At 38.4% G+C, this 19,276-nt stretch overlaps 1 protein-coding gene across 1 annotated transcript in view; it reads right to left on the reverse strand.

Moving 5' to 3' along the window:
- Positions 1-2,347: 2,347 nt before the first annotated feature.
- The window catches only part of Stk31 (serine/threonine kinase 31), an 85,729-nt gene continuing 68,800 nt past the window's right edge, over positions 2,348-19,276 (reverse strand). The window contains 3 exon segments of the mRNA XM_051203045.1: positions 2,348-2,450; positions 2,453-2,639; positions 6,114-6,182. Coding sequence (XP_051059002.1) covers positions 2,416-2,450; positions 2,453-2,639; positions 6,114-6,182 — 291 coding nt within the window. The 3' untranslated portion in view covers positions 2,348-2,415.

Below are 19,276 nucleotides of genomic sequence, written 5' to 3' on the forward strand. Positions count from 1 at the left end.
TCATAGATTAATGCAGCTCCCAAACCTAACCAGAAAAGTTTCCTTGCACAGTGTCTGTGCAATATTGGGTCATAAATGGGGCATATGTATTACACCTTATCCCTTCAAGGCTCAGGGATCATTACAGAAGAGGAGGATAAGAACTGTAAAGGCTCTTTTATGGTCTTCCTTGTTTCCTAGCTTCTCTGGAGGTATGGATTGTAATCTGGCAAACCTCTGTTCTATATTTAATATCCACATATGAGTGAGTATATACCATATTTGTCTTTCTGTGACTGGGTCACCTCACTCAGAATGGTTTCTTCTGGTTCCATCCATTTGCCTGTGAATTTCAAGATTCCATTGCTTTTTTCCACTGAGTAGTCTTCCATTGTGTCAATGTACCATATTTTAAGAGACCCATTAATAGAGGGAGCCATTATAGGTTTAAAGAGAAATCTGGCAGTAGGGAATTCTACAGAGATCCACAAGGATGTCCCCAACTATGAATCTAAGCAATAATGAAGAGGCTACCTTAAATGCCCTTCCCCTATAATGAGAATGATGACTACCTTAAATGCCATCCTAGAGCCTTTATCCAGTAGCTGATGGAAGCAGCTAAAGCACTGAGTCGAACTTCTAAAATCCAGTTGTAGAGAGGGAGGAGTGATGAACGAAGGGGTCAAGACCACACTGGGGAAACCCACAGAAACTGCTGACCTGAGCAAGTGTTAACTCAGGAATCCCAATCTAACAGCTGGGGAACCAACAAAGGACCAAACCAGGCCCCCTGAACGTGGTATCAGCTAGGAGGACTGGGCAGTCTTTGGGGCCTTTGGCAGTAGAACCAGCATGAATTCCTAGTGCACAAAAGGACTTTGGGAGCCCATTTCCCATGGAGGGATACTCCCTTAGCCTAGAGACAGGGTGGGGGTAGGGGCGCTAGGCCCTACCCCAATGACTTGACAGATTTTGATAATCCCTCATGGAAGACCTCACCCTCCCTGGAGAGTGGATAGGTTGGGAGATCAGTGGGGGACATGGGAGGATGGGAGGGAGAGGAAACTGGGATTGATATGTAAAATATGATGATTTATAATAAAAATACACACACACAGTGTAAAGGCTGTAAAAACCAGATGTCAAGGAGGACCAAGGCTAAATAGTTGTCTTCTGGACATGATAGGACTAGACCACTGCACTTACGAATTCACAGAAGTTCTGATTGCCTACACAAGATAAAGTTAATCAACATTCCAACATGTCAGTAACTGAGGAACTATTTACAATTGATGGCTTCCGGGAAGGGAGAACTGATTTCCTTTAAGGATGCCTCTATGGATGGCCCACAACCATTGGACTGTATATAGACAGTCCAATTTGGACTTACTGGACTAAATAACTTATTTTAAAAGGGAAGACATGCAATTGGGAGGAATGTGAGGAGAAATAGATGGATCTTGGAAGAATAATGGAAGGGGAAGGGATTAACATGATCAAGATATATTCAATACATATATAAAAAAAATCTCAATATTTTAACAGTAAATTTAAGGATGGGAAATGGCTCAGATTTTTAAGTTCTTGCAAGAATGAGAACCTGGGTTCAATGTCCAGAGCCCACATAAAAAGTTAGGCATAGTGCACATTTGTAATCCCATTGCTGGGGAGGTAGAGACAGGCAGACCACAGAATACCCTAGTCAGTCAACCTAGCCTACATATGTGATCTCCAAGGCAAAGAGAGAGAGAGAGCTTTTCACAAAAAGGTGAGAAACACTCCTAGGGAATGAAATCCAAGGTTGTCCTCTGGTCTTCACATGCATCTGCATATATATATGAACATACACATGCACACCCTGTGCGCGCACAAACCCTAAATTTAAAAATTTTAAAACAGTAAATTAGTGAGATTTAAGGAAGGTATAACGTATCTTGAACACATTCTATGTCACCATTCCTCCATAAAATAAGTGTCCCTTCTTTATAATCCCAGAAAGCCCAGAGCTATATCTGGATATCTCCATACTGCATTATCAAGATCTCTTTAAATAATTAAATTTTTCAAACTGTGAAACATATAAGGACTGTGTTTTAATTATCTTTATGTTGCCAGAACTAGATACAAAACAGATGCCTTATCACTACCAACTAACATACAAACATCAACAGATGACTTGCATTAATACTATGATGACTAAATTTCAGTAACTCAAACAGAAACCCATTCCAAAACAATGCCAAGTTAGGCAAAACTTCAAACATTGTGACTGATTTTCATGCATAACCAAAACATTTTTTATTTTTTTACAATCCAAATACAAAGATGCAATCCAATTATTTCCAGAACATTTACACACACTTTTGTCTACCAAGCAAACAGAACAAAGTTTTTAAAGGAACATGTACAGCAACAATAGATGACTAATTTGTCAAGTCAAGGTTTGGCTTCACCACTTCTTGTCTTTCTTTATATCTATCTAAGCTCTCCATCTTTGATTCATCTTCTTTGTTATGCTGAGCATACTCAATCTCTTTTTCTGGGTTTGGAATTGATTTCCCCTTTAGAAGCAAGAAACAGTCAGCATTCAAAACTTGCTCAGCAGTCATTGAACTTCTGAAATATATCAAGCTACAGAGGAGGGATTTGACATTATCATCCTGCAAGGAAAGAGAAATATTTTTTAAAGAATAAAAATTAAAACTAATGGTAAAAATAAGAGCAGATCTGTAATGATAGAGGTTTCAATTTTTAAAAACCTCTTTTAGTTACTGACATAGTTTTCTATTTAGATTTTTAGAGATTCTTTCCAAGTTCCACTACATTTCATTGGAAAGAGATAGATCTCCAGTACTAAGAAAACAGAATTTATTTAACAGGGATAATCACAGCTAAAATAAGTGGAATTTGAACAAATTTTTCCTTCTTTAATGGGACAGTGGTCAGAGTTTCACATGAAAACTTCACACCTCTACTACCAACTTCTTAGATAGGGAAAATTTAAAAAATAATATTAATAAATGGAAGGGGAAGAAGTAAAACCATCTTTACTTGCAAATAGTACAGAGCTATGTTAAATCATTAAGAAACCCACTAAACATTATTAGAACTAATAGTTAAGAATAATTAAACAAAATAGTTACAAATCATATATTCTGAAGACTACAAGATATAGTTGAAGGAAAACAAAGGTCTAAATAAATGAGAAAACACCCAATGTTTAATGGATAAAACAACATTTGGCAAAAACAGTCCTATTAGATAAACCAACTTCTTTGTAGACACTGATATGCTACCTCTGAACTTTACAGATCCTGACCATCTTTAAAAAGAACAAAGTGTAACAATTCACATTTCCCAATTTCAAATCTCTATAGCAGTAATCAAGACAACATGATGCTGGCAAAGGAACAGACACAGACTTGTATTTTAGCAATACTTAGTATAACACTCTCATTGATGCTGGACATCCTCAGTGATCTGCACTCTAAATCAGTATGTGATCACTAAACCAGCTTGATCAAGATAATCAAGCAATGTTTTGCAGTGCACTGTGTGCCAAGATATAAATTCTGCAGGTAATGTGGACCATACACATTTTAAACTTACTCTTGGTTTATAAGGGTATGATCCTATCATAACTGAGGAGCATCTGTAAGACAGTGAACAAGAATTCAGAGTCCAGAAAGAAACCCAGCTATCATCTACTGGCTTTGACAAGGATGATATGACCATTTAATGCTTACAAAGTCTTTTTTTCCATAAATGGTACTGGGATAGCCAGCCACAGGCAGAGATAGAAGCTGGAATATTACCTCTTAAACAACAACTTAATTCAAAATAGATCAAAAATCTAAATATAAAAGCTTAAACTATGTAACTAAATCTTTACAATTTTATATTTGACAAAGAACTCTTAAAAAAATAATCCCCAAAGTACAAACAACAATGGAGAAAGTTATACTTTGTGAAAATTACAAACTCTTGTGTTTCACATAACACTATCAAAAAAATGAGAATTCCACTGACAGCATGAGGTAAAATATTTGCAAACTACGTGCCCAGCATGTTGTTTGTTTCTAGAATACATAAGCAACAATTAAAATTCAAAAATCAAAGTGTAGCCCAATTTTTAAAATGTAAGAAAAAAAAAGTAAGAGTCTGCATAGGCATTTCTCTGAAGGCACCACAAATCTAAATCAAGATGGCTAGAATCAAAGTCTTATAGCCAGTATTAATATAGAGAAGCTGAAGCTCTCACATACTGCTGCTACAAATGTAAAAAACTGCTTTAGAATCTAGTGAGTCTTCAAACTGCAAAATAAACAGTTGCCACATGACCCAGTAATTCTACTGCTACCCAGTAATTCTACCCAAGAGAAATGAAACATGTCTGCTCAAATGTATATATACAAATATTTATATAATTTTCCATAATAACCAAAAGGCATATATAACCCAAATATCCATAAATAAATATGTTATCAATAAATTGTAGTAAATCTATCACTGGAATATTACTTATCCATGAAAGAGATGAAATACTAATACTAGAATTTGCATGAACCTTAAAAGCATGCTAAGTGAAAGTAAAGCACAATGTACCCATCAATTATTATTTCATTCACATAAATGCCCACAACAGCAAACTATATAGAAACAGACAACATATTAGTCATTGGTTAAGACTGGAGTGAAGAAATACAAATACTAAGAGGTAGCACATACAGTGTATTGAGTTTCTGGTGTTGGTCAGACACATGATTATACAAAAAAAACCACTAAGTTATACACTCTAAGTGGATAAACTGTAAAGTTGGCTATTTCTTTTTAAAGCCATTTTTAAATTATTTAAAGCTTTACTGAAAGAATCTGACTAAATTTGAAGATGCATTAAAAATTTTTTAAAAATTTTAATTAAGAAAATTCAAATGCCAAACTATAAACAAATCCTGATAAAAAGACTTCAACTGAAAAATACCTCCTTAACCTTTTGTTCCTTAAACTGCTACCTGATGGACTGGGGTTTGGTGGGGGTGATAGTGGAAGATAGGAAGATGAGGGAACTGGGATTGACAGGTAAGGCAACCCCAAATTTAAATAAGAAAAGGGGGGGAAAAGGTGTGTCTTTGTTAGAATAGGTGTGGCCTTGTTGGAGGAAGTGTATCATTGCGGTGATCAGGCTCTGAGGCCTCCTTTGCTCAAGCTGTGCCCAGAGTGGACACAGTTGCTTCTGTTGTCTGTGGATCAAGATGCAGAACTCTCAGCTCCCCCCGTCCAGTACCATATCTGGCGTCATGCCATACTCCATGACGATAATGAACTAAACCTCTTAAACTTAAGCCAGACCCAATTAAATGTTTTCCTTATAAGAACTGCCATGGTCACAGTGTCTCTTCACAGAAATAGAAACCTTAACTAAGATAATGCCATCCATGTGACAGTCTAGCAAAATAACAAAACAAAAAAAGTCTGGTACTTTCTGTCTCTATCCTAGAGCCCAAGTATGAGGAGAACCTGAATAGAGGAGTGATTCACTAATGTATCAAAACAGAAGAGCATTCAAGCTGTGGAATGGCTACTGGTAACTTTTCTTATTCAGATCTACAATGCAAGAGAACAAAAAGCAAAGCAGAAAGATACAAAAAAAAAAAAAAAAAAAAAAAACCTGTAGTTAGTCAAAAAAAAGAGCCTGAGTAATACAGAAATTGTATCACTATAATACAGTAATTATTATCTGAGTAATATAGAAGTTATATTACTAATTTTACTTCCTATTCCATTCCTGGTAGCCCTAGTACCTAGTTCAATTTCTGGTACCAAATAAATGCTCAAAATAAGTTGGCTGAAAACATATATGGATGACAAAGCCACATCAATGGCAAGTATGAATTTCAAAGAAAAGATATAGTTAGGCACTTACCTAAAAAAACAAGAGTAAAATACTCATTTCAAAACAAAATATCCTTGGAACATATAGTAAACACTGTATTTTCTTATTAGATAGATGACTTGTCAATTACCTGACAGTGACCTATAGGGACTTCATTTCTAATGCTAATTTTTTCAATCAAATACTTATACATTTGTATTATTATACATTTCAAATGAGTAAATAACCAAAAGAAACCTACCAAATGAAACTGATCCACTTTTGGGATTCCATCTTCATTTGTCTCAAACTCCTGATTTTGAACAGAAAGCTACAAAAGAACACAAAAGTGAATAGGCTCCAAAAGTACCTACATCAGTGGTTCTCAGCCAGGATCAAAGATCAGCTATCCCGCGTATCAGATGTTTACAATTCAAAATAGCAGCATAAATAGCCATGAAATAGCAACAGCATAATTTTATGTTTGGGGGTCACCACAACATAAGGAACTGTATTAAAGGGTTACAGCATTGCAAAGGTTTAATTAGCATTAAATACTAATGCTAGAAAGTCTACTCTGAACCATTTTCAGATATAATCAACCCACAGACCACTGGCTACAAGTACCTTGGGATAACCAGGAATGAAAGCCAACACTATATAGATTACAACCTCATACCACAATGTCCAAAGACTGGATGCCATTAGATTCTGGTGAATAGAGAAGAGCACGTAAGAAAGCATGTTTTTCATGTAGGATAAAAGCACTTAGTAAAAACTACTTGCACAAATAAGCAAATAGCTCCTGAGGCACCTACAGTCTTGATTAGTTGATAGATATACCATAAATAAACACTGTAATACTTCCTTGCTTTCTAAGAAAATGTTATAGAGCTGGCTCAGTGGTTAAGAGCGCTTACTGCTCTTACAGGGGACCTGGGATCTATTCCTAGGACCCATATGGTGATTCACACCCTAAGTAACTATAGTTCTTGGAAACAGTGCCCTCTTTACACACACATACATGCAGGCAAAAAAGTAACTTGAAATAAAATGAATAAATCTTTTTCTTACTTTTATTGACTTTTTGTGGATTTCACACCATGCATTCCGATCTCATTTACATTCTTGCCCCCCTTGCATCTGTCCTCTGCCCTTGATTCCTCCCCCAAAACAAAACCAAGATTAAAAGAAAAACCAAAAACCAAACAAATAACAAAAGAAGAAGAGCCTTGTAGAAGTTACAGTATGGCCTGTTGAGACACACCGTATACCCTTTACCCATTCATCTTTGCAAGTTTTTATTGCCCTGAGTCTTTGGTCTGGCTTGAAGCCTCTGGTTTCTGCCACACCACCAATAATGGGTTCTCGCTGGGGCTTCTTCTGGACATCCTGTCATTGTTCCATGTCATGGAGATCCTGTTGTTTTGGATCTGTTGGTTCATCACCTTCACATGTTCCAACAGTTCACAGATGGGGTAGATGTTGGGGTGGGCCAACTAGCAGCCCTGGTTCTAGGCCTGGGTGGTAGCTCACTAGTTTTCCCTAATTGCCATTACCCAGATTAGCTCTCCAACACTGCCTTGACTAGCTCATTCAATGCAACCTACACCAAGGAGTGGAGCCAGTTCTGCTCTCAGGCCCAGCTCTGGGTCTCCTTCACTGCTATCACCAGGGCTAGCTCTACTGTTTTGTCCAAGCAAGGCGCAAGGTCCTCTCTCCCAATTGCTGTGGGGGGCATATTAAGGGGGCTGTCAGCTCTCCTGCTTTCACACCCTCAGGGCTATCTCACCTGCAACCCTGACAATAGGGTCAGCTCTAGTGTGCTGTCAGGGTAGAGTGCACATACAGGCCTGTGCTCCTGTATGCTATAGTTGCTTAAAGCAGGGCTAGTTCTCTCACTCTGATTATCCCAGGGGCCAGCTCTCTCACTTCTCATAGATAGCAAGGAGCAGAGGTGGAAGGGCATCTTCCTGTAACCCATGCCACCATATGGGGGGGGGGCACGGCTCTCAGCTCTCCTGCTTTCATGTCCTTAGGGTTGGGTCACCTGTGCCTGTGTCCCCGACCCCAGGGTCAGCTCTAGTGTGCTTCCCAGGTGAGGTGTATGCAAGTGGGGACTCATAAATCCCAGTCTGACAGCTGGGGATCCAACAAAGGACCAAACTAGGTCCCCTGAACATGGGTATCAGCTAGGAGGCCTGGGTAGTCTATGGGGCCTCTAGCAGTGGAACTAGGATGAATCCCTAGTGCACATAAGGACTTTGGGAGCCCATTTCCCATGGAGGGATACTCCCTTAGCCTAGGGACACGGGGAGGGGGGGCAGCAGCTAGGCCTACCCCAATGATGTGACAGATTTTGATGATCCCTCATGAAGACCTCACCCTCCCTGGGGAGTGGATGGGAGATGGGATGGGGGTTAAAGGGGGGTATGGGAGGATGGGATGGAGAGGGAACTGGTATTGATAGGTAAAATAACTTAAATATAATTTAAAAAAGAAAAAAAAAAAACAAACCCAAAATCAGTATTGTAAAGAAAGAAGGTCAAGCTAGATGTGGTGGTACATTCCTTTAATAACAATACCTAGGAGGCAAAGACAGGTGGATCTCTGTGAGTTCCACCCAGTCTGGTCTACACAGCAAGTTCCAGGCCAGACTTGACTACAAAGTGACACCATCTCAAAAAATAAAAAGAAAAAGAAAAAAAGAGAAAAGGAAAAAGAAAGGAAGAAAAACATAAAAGAAAGATCAAGTTCAAATGGAAACAAACAAACAAAAGACAATATAAAGAATCAATGAAACAAAGAGTTGGTTCTTTAAAACAGTAAGAAAGGCAAACCCTCAACCAAACTAAAAGACAGAGAAGATCTAAATTAAAAAAGAAAACATTACCAAAAGTGCTAATGAAATATAAAAATAACTAGATCATAATTTATGAATTTAAATTTCACTAAATCAGAAAATTTCAAAGAAATCAATTTATAGACACAAACAGCCCAACAAAATTAAACCAAGATTATATAATTTTAGTCGAACTATAATAACAAGGTTAAAGCCACAAAAACAAACAAAAAAACCTCAAAACTCAAAAGGGTCCAAACCCAGATGTATTCAATGCTGAAATCTACTTTTATACTTGATTCTTGCCTAAAGGCCAGAAGCAATTCTAGAAGACCTTCAAAAGACTAATACCAAGGCTTCTGAAACTATTCTATTAAATAGAAATGAAAGGGTTGCTATATATTCTATTTATGAAGCTAGGATTATCTGGTACCCAAACCAAACAAGGTCACAAATGACAAAAGAAAAATTACTCACATGAAGAGCATACATGCAAAAGTTAACAAAATATTTGCAAACCAAATTTAGAACACACCAAGATCTTTTACTATGGCTTTATTCCAGACATGCTTGGATGGTTCATCATATTTAAATCAACAAATATAATAAAAAGACTTAAGACAGAAAACACATGATCATCTCAATGAATGCACAAAAGGCTTTTGACAAAAATTCAACTCTTCCAGAATAAAAAGCCCTAAAGAGATGAAAAAGGAATACAAACCAACACAATTAAGTGATATATGATATGCCAATATTAGTATCATACTTAGTATCATACTAAGTGGGAGAAGAAATTCAATACATTTCTACTAAAATCAGAACAACACAGAAATATCCACTTTACCCACTTTTATTCAATACAGTGCTTAAAGTCTTAGCCAAGAGCGCTATAAATAAAAGTGATACAAATAGAAAAGGAAAAATACATTCAAATTGTATTTGCAGGTGTTATGATTCTATACATACTAAAGAGATTCCAAACTATACACTAGAAAATCCTTAGATGTGATAAACACTGTCAACTAAGAGGCACGATTTAAAAATTAACATATAAACTCCTATATGCCCTTCATTTGTGTGTGTGTGTGTATATATATAAATAAAAAGATGAGAAAAAAATCAAGATACTAACTAATCTTATTCATAACTGAAAAAATATCCTCCTTAGAAAAAACTGAACCAAGGAAGTAAATCTCAATTTAAAAAAAAAAATTAACTCTACAGAAATTAACCCATCTCCCAAGCCTGTGGACTGGAAAACTTAATTTTATGATGATGGCTATACTATCAAAAGATTCAATGTATTTCCAGAAAAATAAAATTAGATGCCGCTCTCCCTGTACAAAAAAAGATAAAAAAAAAAAAAAAAAAGAGTCCATGTAAGATCTGAAACTCTGAAAATGTTAAAAATAAAAAATATGTCTCAGCAGTTAAACAGCACTGACTGCTCTTACAGAGGACCCAGGTTCAATTTCTAGCACCCATGTGGCAGCTCACAACTGTCTGTAGCTGTCTCTTCCAGGGTACCCGACACTCTCATATAGATATACATGCAGGCACAACATCAATGCAAATAAATTAAGAAAGAGAGAGAAATCCTCTCCCCCACCACCCCCACCCCGACTTCTCTAAAGGCCTTTCCCAGACCCAAGCTCCATCCTAAAAAAAAAAAAAAATGACCAGGCCACAAAATCCTCCAATCCCAGGCTACCTTAGGGAAGCTCTGACCCATCCCCACCCTCCATCCCCAAGAAACCCTGTATAAGCCTGTCTCCTGCTCCGTTCTTTGCAAGTTCTCTCCCAGGCAAAGGCAGTCACCCTCTTGTGTCTTTCCTAATGAATCTCTTGTGTGAGGTTTGTTGTGTGGTGTGACTTTGGGATATCCCTTGATGCCCAACTCCAGGATACATTTTTCCTCAGAATTATAACACTACAAAGTACCTCAATTAAGAAAATGCCTCCACAATATACAGCAAACCGAATGCCAACATCAAACTGAATGGAAAGAAACTTAAGCCAATTCCTCTAAAATCAGGAACAAGACAAGGCTGTCCTCTCTCTCCATATCTCTTCAATATCGTACTAGAAGTTCTAGCTAATGCTATAAGACAACAAAAGGAGATCAAGGGCATCCAAATTGGAAAGGAAGAAGTCAAACTGTCTCTATTTGCAGATGATATGATAGTTTACATAAGCGACCCAATAAACTCTACCAGGGAACTCCTACAGCTGATAAACACCTTCAGCAAACTAGCAGGATACAAGATAAACTCAAAAAAATCAGTAGCCCTACTTTTTTCCAACGACAAAAAAAGAGGCAGAGAAAGAAATCAGAGAAACATCACCCTTTACAATAGCCACAAGCAACATAAAATATCTTGGTGTAACGCTTACCAAACAAGTAAAAGACTTATATAATAAGAACTTTGTGACTCTAAAGAAAGAAATTAAAGAAGATACCAGAAAGTGGAAAGATCTCCCATGCTCTTGGTTAGGTAGGATTAACATAGTAAAAATGGCAATCTTACCAAAAGCAATCTACAGATTCAATGCAATCCCCATTAAAATCCCACCACAATTCTTCACCGACCTTGAAAGGATAATAATCAACTTTATATGGAAAAACAAAAGACCCAGGATAGCCAAAACAACCCTATACAATAAAAGAACTTCAGGAGGTATCACCATTCCTGACTTTAAGCTCTACTACAGAGCTATAGTTCTGAAAACAGCCTGGTATTGGCATAAAAATAGACAGGTAGACCAATGGAATCGAATTGAAAATCCTGATATTAATCCACGCACCTATGAACACCTGATTTTCGACAAAACAGCTAAAATTATACAATGGGGCAAAGACAGCATCTTCAACAAATGGTGCTGGCACAATTGGATGAGGGTGTGTAGAAGGCTGCAGATAGACCCATGTCTGTCGCCATGCACAAAACTCAAGTCCAAATGGATCAAAGACCTCAACATCAATCCAGCCACATTGAACCTCTTAGAAGAGAAAGTAGGAGGTACCCTTGAACAAATTGGTATAGGAGACTGCTTCTTGAACATAACTCCAGGGGCACAGACACTGAAAGAAACAATTAATAAATGGGACCTCTTCAAATTTAGAAGCTTCTGTAAGGCAAAGGACACAGTCGACAAGACCAAACGGCAGCCCACAGACTGGGAAAAGATTTTCACCAATCCTATATCCAACAAAGGGCTGATCTCCAAAATATACAAAGAACTCAAGAAACTAGTCAACAAAACACCAAATAACCCTATTAAAAAATGGGGTACAGAACTGAAGAAAGAATTCTCAATGGAGGAAATCAAAAAGGCTGAAAGACACTTAAGAAAATGCTCCACATCCTTAGCTATCAGGGAAATGCAAATCAAAACAACTTTGAGATACCATCTTACCCCTGCCAGAATGGCTAAAATTAGAAACACCAGTGATGACTTATGTTGGAGAGGATGTGGAGAAAGGGGAACACTCCTCCACTGCTGGAGGGAGTGCAAACTCATACAGCCATTTTGGAGATCAGTATGGCGGTTCCTCAGGAAAATGGGAATTAGTTTACCATAGGACCCGGCAATCCCCCTCTTAGGCATATACCCAAAGGATTCACATCAATGCAACAAAGACATCTGTTCAACTATGTTCATAGCAGCACTATTTGTAATAGCAAGAACCTGGAAGCAACCTAGATGCCCCTCAATTGAAGAATGGTTAATGAAGATGTGGCACATCTACACAATGGAATACTACTCTGCAGAAAAAAATAATGGTATCTTGAAATTCGCAGGCAAGTGGATGGCACTTGAAGAAACCATCCTGAATGAGGTAACCCAGTCACAAAAAGAGAAACACAGTATGTACTCACTCGTATATGGATTTTAGAACTAGATCAAATAAATGATCACCAGCCTATAATTCACATCACCAGAGGAACTAGGATACAAGTTGTATTCTAAGAGATTCATATAAAGTCCCTCACAGAACTGGGAAGGGACAAGTCCCCCAGAGCTCAGGTGAAGTGGAGGAGGACAGCGAATGGAGAGAGAAGTAGGAGAAAATGAGGGGGAGGAAAGGAAAACATGTGCGACCAGGAAGATTGAGCCTGGTTAGAAATAGAAGATAGGAAAGAGAGAGACAGAGACAGAGAGAGAGAACATAAAAGAGGATGCCAATATTGGTTTGAAGATAAAATTGAACATAAAGAAAGGTCTAGAGAACTACAAGACTGCTCCCAACTAACAATCTCAGCTTCCATGGAAAGGCTATCATAAATGCCCTTCCCCGGAGAGTGAGATCAACAACTAACTTCTCCATGGAGCCCTCAACTAATGCCTGTTGAGAACGGGATCAAACACCCATACATGAACACTGAGTTGAACTGGAACCCAGATGCAGATGGAGAGGACAGGACCATGTGGCAGAAACACATAGAGACAGCTTACCTGAACAAGGAGGAGCTAACGGCCACTAGACTGATAGCTGGGAAGCCAACATGGGACTGACTCAGGCCCCCCCTGAATATGGGTCTCAGCCAGAAGGACTGAGCAGTCTAAGAGACCTCAGACAGTGGAGCCAGGATGTATCCCTGGTGCACAAAAGGACTTTGCGAACATATCCCCCATGGAGGGATAACTGCCTTAATCTAGAGACAGGAGAGAAGCCCTAGTCCCTACTTCACAGGACCTGTCAGATCTACATGACCCCAACTGGATGGCATTCCCCTACATGTCGAATTGGGGTGGGGGGATGGGAGGGGAGGGTGTTTAGAGTACATGTGAGAGGGCAGAGAGGGTAAAAGGGAGGAAAGGAGGGAGGGAGGAGGGAGGGAGGAAGGGAGAGGGAACTGGGATCGACATGTAAAATAATAAATTAAATTTAAAAAATGCTTTGACTCCAAAATTTAAGTTGAAGGACAAGTTACTGGGGAAAAGGATTTCTATTTTTGTTTCCAAAGAAAATGAAAAGATGTGGATTCCTTCCAGAGTAATGTGGTTTGATCACGCCAGACAGCCTGAAACAGAATACAAGGTGATCCTACATTCAAAACAGCTGGACAAAACAGCCCTGCAGACTACAGCCAGGATATCTGAATCTTCTTCGAATCCCCCATGACAGCGCCCCTTACCAGCAGTAGTTTGGAAAGAACGCCGCCCAAATTCCCAAATATTGTGTATAAATGTTTGTTTTCATTTAATTGGACTTTGTTATATAAAATTAAATAAAAAAAGAAAAAGAAAAAGAAAAAGAAAATGCCTCCATTAGACTGGCCTGTAGCCAATCTATGGAACATTTTCTTAATTAATAACTGATGTGAGAGGGTCCAGTCCATTTCAGGCTATGTCATCCCTGGGAAGATGGTTCTGGAAGCTATAAAAAAGCAGATAGAGCAATCCAGCAAGTAGTTGTCCCCCATGGCCTCACCTTCAGTTCTTGTAACCAAGTTCCTGCCTTGAATTCCCTCAGTGAAGGAAGGAAGCTATAAAAATGAAATAATAAACCCTTTCCTCCCCAAGTTGCTTTTGGTCTGGTATTTATCACAGCAAGAAAAAGCAAACTAAGATACCAGTGAGAGAATGTCTTTGCTAACTACAAGTCTGAGAAGGGATTAATATCTACAACACAGAAAGAATTCAGCCAAGTAAACAAGAAACCAAACATCCCAGCCAATAAATAGGCTTTATAAAATGAACAGACTATTATCAAAAGATTATACAATAATAGCTAACAAATGCATTTAAAAAAAAAACTGTTCAACCCCATCTGCCATCAGAGAAATACACTACACTAAGGTCCCATCTCAACCTAGTCAGAATGTCAATCATTAAGAAAACAAGTAACAAGTGCTGATGAGATGGCAAAAGGGAATCTTCACACACTGCTGAAAGGAATATAAACTAATCCAGCTACAACATATGTCCTCAAAAAAAAAAAAAAACAGCTATATCACTCTTGAATATTTGCCCAAGGACTCTAAATCAATATATCACTGTTACCTGGATGATTCAGAATTACCTACAAGACAGACCTCAGGGAACATCTTTGAGGGCTTTACCAGAAAGGTTAAAGTGAGGAGAGAAGACCCACTCAATGAAGGTGGTACCATCCCATGGCTTTGGGTCTAAGGCTGAATAAAAATGGAAAAGAGAGAAAGAAACTGAATATCAGCACTTACTGTTCTCTGCTTTGTGACCAAAGACACACTGTGACCAGCCATTTCACTTTTGCTATGAGCTAAAGTAAACTCTTCCTCCCTAAAGTTGCTATTTGTTGGGTACCTTGTCGTAGTGATGATTAAATTACTAATGCACTGCTAGAACATGATTTAAAAAAAAACACACATGTGCATATCTTAATGCCCAGACAGACCATTAAAAAATTCATAGAGAGGCTGGAAGATACCTTAGTTTGTAAAGAATTTGCAATATAAGCATAAGGACCCCCAGCACCAACATCAAAAGATGAGGCAGAGTGTTCCTTTAATTCCAGTGCTAGAGGCAGAGACAGAACTCGTGGGACTTGCTAGTCAGCCAGGCTAGCCACATAAGAAAGTTCCAAGTTCCATGGGAAACCAGGTCTCAAATGGGAAAAAAGAAACAGTGAAAAGCAACTAATAAAACTTCAATCTCCAACTACCACACATCCTTGCACAGGTACACAAGGGACCTCTACAAAACACATGCACACTTGTACACACAAAAACTAATTAAATAAATTTAACTTTAAAAAACAGAAAAGGGGCCAGTGAGATGACTCAATGAGCTGTTGAAGCACTTGCTGCCAATCTGATCACCTGAGTTCAATCCTTGGGACCCATATGGCAGAGAGAACCAACTCATACAAACTTGTCCTGTGGCAGCCACATATGCCAGGAATGAGTGTACATGTATACACACACACAATGAATGAATATAATTTTTTAAAGAAATTAAGAAAACCGTACAAAGCAAATACACTCAAAAACAGCATAAACTTTACAATCTTCTCACCACAATTTCTGAGTACCCTCTGGCTAAATTAGCCTTAGTCTGAACTCTAAGCTCCTCGAAAGATAGCACCACAGTCTCCCCTACCCACTATCATCATAATCTACCAGGACATCAGCAACCATGATAAAATTCAAGTTCTAGATCTTGAGGACAGGTTGTGCTGGAAGTAGAGGAGGAAAAAAATCAGTAAAACAAAAACGGTAACCCTGATGACTTGTTCATTAGATCAAAGTCTCAAGGATGCAGATGCCAAGGGTAATATTCATTGGTGTTGAAATGTGTACATAACCTAAAGTAACTACAGAAATCAGAAAACTGATATGATCCACTGCCAGGATAGGGGGATGGGTGCAGCAAAGGAGAATAGCAAAGTACAAATGCTCTGATCAGGAGGAAATTAGAAAGAGGGACTCAAAAAAAGGGGGAGGAGGCATAAAGAAGGAGGTAGGAAGAAGGTAAAGGGGAATAGCTAGATACCAGTGGATCTGATAAGGGGAATGGGAAGGAGGGTTCTTTAAGGAAGTGGAGGGAAGTAAATACAGAAAAAGGAAGGTATAGGTAAAATAACAGTAAGGATGGCTGGAAAAGGCATAATAATAATAACTACCTTTTAAAAACTTTTATACACATAATTCTGCGCATAAATATACATATATAGTTCCTTTCTCATCTGAGTTGATAGTTCTCCCTTCAAGGACCAAAGACCACCTAACAAAAAACAAAAACCCCAATACCAAACATGAGAAGCCCTCTTTTTGAATTACTGGCCAGCGCTATTCCAAGAGACTCCAAAAATATAAGCCTATTGCTCCTGCCTCAGTTACTCCCCAAAGATAAAGGCAAGTAGCTATTGCTGAATATGCTATGCACTTCAGAAACAGGGCACAGTGGTCTCTCAGCTGGAACTGACCTGAATTCCCTCTCCCTAAAGACTTTTATAGTACCAGCAGACACCATGCAAGTTTCCAAAGAGGGGAAGCAATACACAGTCCTTCCCATCTATGACACCTACAATGCACATCAACAACCAGCATGATATGATAACCCTAAGGGTGCCATAGGGACACACATATTTTGGTGGCAACAAACAACTAACTGGACTTCAGACCTACTAAACAAGAAGGAAACCATGCTTAGTCCTGGAAACCTAGCTAACGACTCAGCACTAGTACAGTCATGATTATTTGGAGGATAGTCTACAATGACTACTAAGCCAGCATAATACCCAACAACATCTACAAATATTTGTTCTTATACACACAGATAGTATAGTCTTAACTCCTCATCAGGGAAATTTCTGTTTGTAACAGACAGAGATCACTACTGAAAACCACAATGAATCAAAATGTGGAGTTGTGGTGACCAATCCCAACGAACACAGCTACAAAACACTACCAACACCTAAGGCTCAGTTAATGTTGCAGAAGAGGGGCAAAAAGATCTAAGAACCAAAGGATCAGAGAGTTTACTATGAGATTTTGTCACCAGTAAATATCAGAAGCTACATGCAAAGTCTCACCAATATGGCTGCCCAAACATGAGCTGAAAAGGATGACATTAATGGTCATTCCTAAGCAGATGGGGAAAATTCATAAAGCCTCTGCCCTACACAAAGAACTATAGACAATGAAGGAAAGCTGGGTGTAGGAGAGATGGTCTTCCCTGAGAAAAGAGTACATCACACACACACACACACACACACACACACACACCAGTATATGGACTGAACAGGTTATATTTAAAGAATATGCATATACATGAATATACATATATAATGAATATACATATATACATGCAATAACAAATAGTGAAAACAAGAAGCCATTAATTTGAAAGCATGAATATGTTGGAGAATTTGTAGAGTGAAAAGGGAAAGGAGACATGCTGTAATTATAACCTCAAAAGTAAAATAAATCAATAAATAATCTTAAAACAAGAAAATGTCATGTACCATATCTTGCAGGAAATCAGTTTCACAAAAGAAGTCTGTAAGGATTACATTAAAAACTTAACATACAATCAATCAAAAATGTGAAGAACAGAGACAAGAATAGTAAAATTTTATAGGACAGAAAGGCAGAAAACACTAAGCAAGGTTTGGTTTGGTTTGATTTTTATCGGTCTTAATTGGTGAAAACATAAATCTAAGTATGACAGTTATGCTGCCTACAGTAATTAACTGTATGTATATTTTTCTTTTAGAGTTTAGTATAAGCAGATTTGACTATTTCTATCTATCTAATCCATCATCTATTTCTATCTTATCCATCATTGCTGCTTGTCATCTACACACCAGAATTTAAGACAAATACAACTGCTGTCATTTTGAGTTCTTCATTTATTTTCACCATAATTCATTTAGATTAGAATTATTCACTGCAGGTGTTTTCCCTTTGGTGGGAGCATTTGCCTATGCCCCCATGAATATAAAGTTTTAGGTTTATGGTTGCAAGGAGGGATCAACAGTTTAGAAAGGCATAGCAGTGCAGCATGAACAGCAGCTAGAGACCAAGAGAAATGCAGAAATGCTGAAATTCAGGTCTGAAAAATAAATATGAATCCTAACACTGGGCACCTAACACAGGCAAGACAGTAGGAAAACAAAGGGGGTGGGGGGCTCTCTTCAGCAGGGCTGTAAGCAAAAAGAGAAAAGGAAAGCTATGACAAGATTCACAGGTATTCTATTGGCATTCTGTGAGAATACAGACTAAAACGTAAAGTCAATGATCTGTATAACTGACAGACACTAGACAAGAGCCTTTGTACTCTGTAAATTGCTCATCAGTGATATGGTTGGATTTTTATACTTAAAGGCACAAATGCCTTCTTCCATCTCACTTCCTGAATAAGCAATCACATTGAGTAAACTGGTTGAGAAATCTGAAAATCTCAGATCTATTTGGGAGGAAATGTAATCATACTGAAAGAAAAGCAGCCCAACCCAACCTGAGGAGGAGCCATGTGGCTACATAAGACTATGAGCAGGAAGGCCACAGTGGAGAGCAGAGTACACAGGATCACCCACTGCCTGTACCTTTCTTCTCAGCACTGACTACTTTGGCCTGACTGCCTCCTACACTCTCAGAGTTCTAGACACAACTGTAAACGCCTACCCCAGTGTCTCCCACACCTACACATGCAGGGGCAGAATGATTCTGGTAACAGTGAATGTACCCTAAGTGAATACACAGACTCAGCAGGTAGGAACTAGAGGGTCGTTTCTTGCATTCAAAGAGTTCCAAACCTTCATGGGAAAATGCTGGCAAGAATTCAGCCTGGCAGTAGTCACAGAAGCCCTGGTGGGATGGGCAAAGAAGAGCTCAGCTTCCAATTGGCTACTTCTGTTCTTACCTCTTGGCCTTTAACCTCATAGCAAATTATAAACTATAAATTACAATTTATAAATTATAAACTATAAAATGGCATACCTGAGGAAAAAGGCACAGTATCTCCATCACTTGCTCAGCTACGAGGACAGTGAGACTGATTTTGTTATTATTATTTTGTCTTCTACTGTATTTGCTTCATTTTATTCTGTTAGTTGTTTTGTTTTTCTAAAAAAAAAAGGGGCTGACTGA

This window comes from Phodopus roborovskii, unplaced genomic scaffold (assembly GCF_943737965.1).
Source record: "Phodopus roborovskii unplaced genomic scaffold, PHOROB, whole genome shotgun sequence".
Taxonomy (NCBI): Eukaryota; Metazoa; Chordata; class Mammalia; order Rodentia; family Cricetidae; genus Phodopus; species Phodopus roborovskii.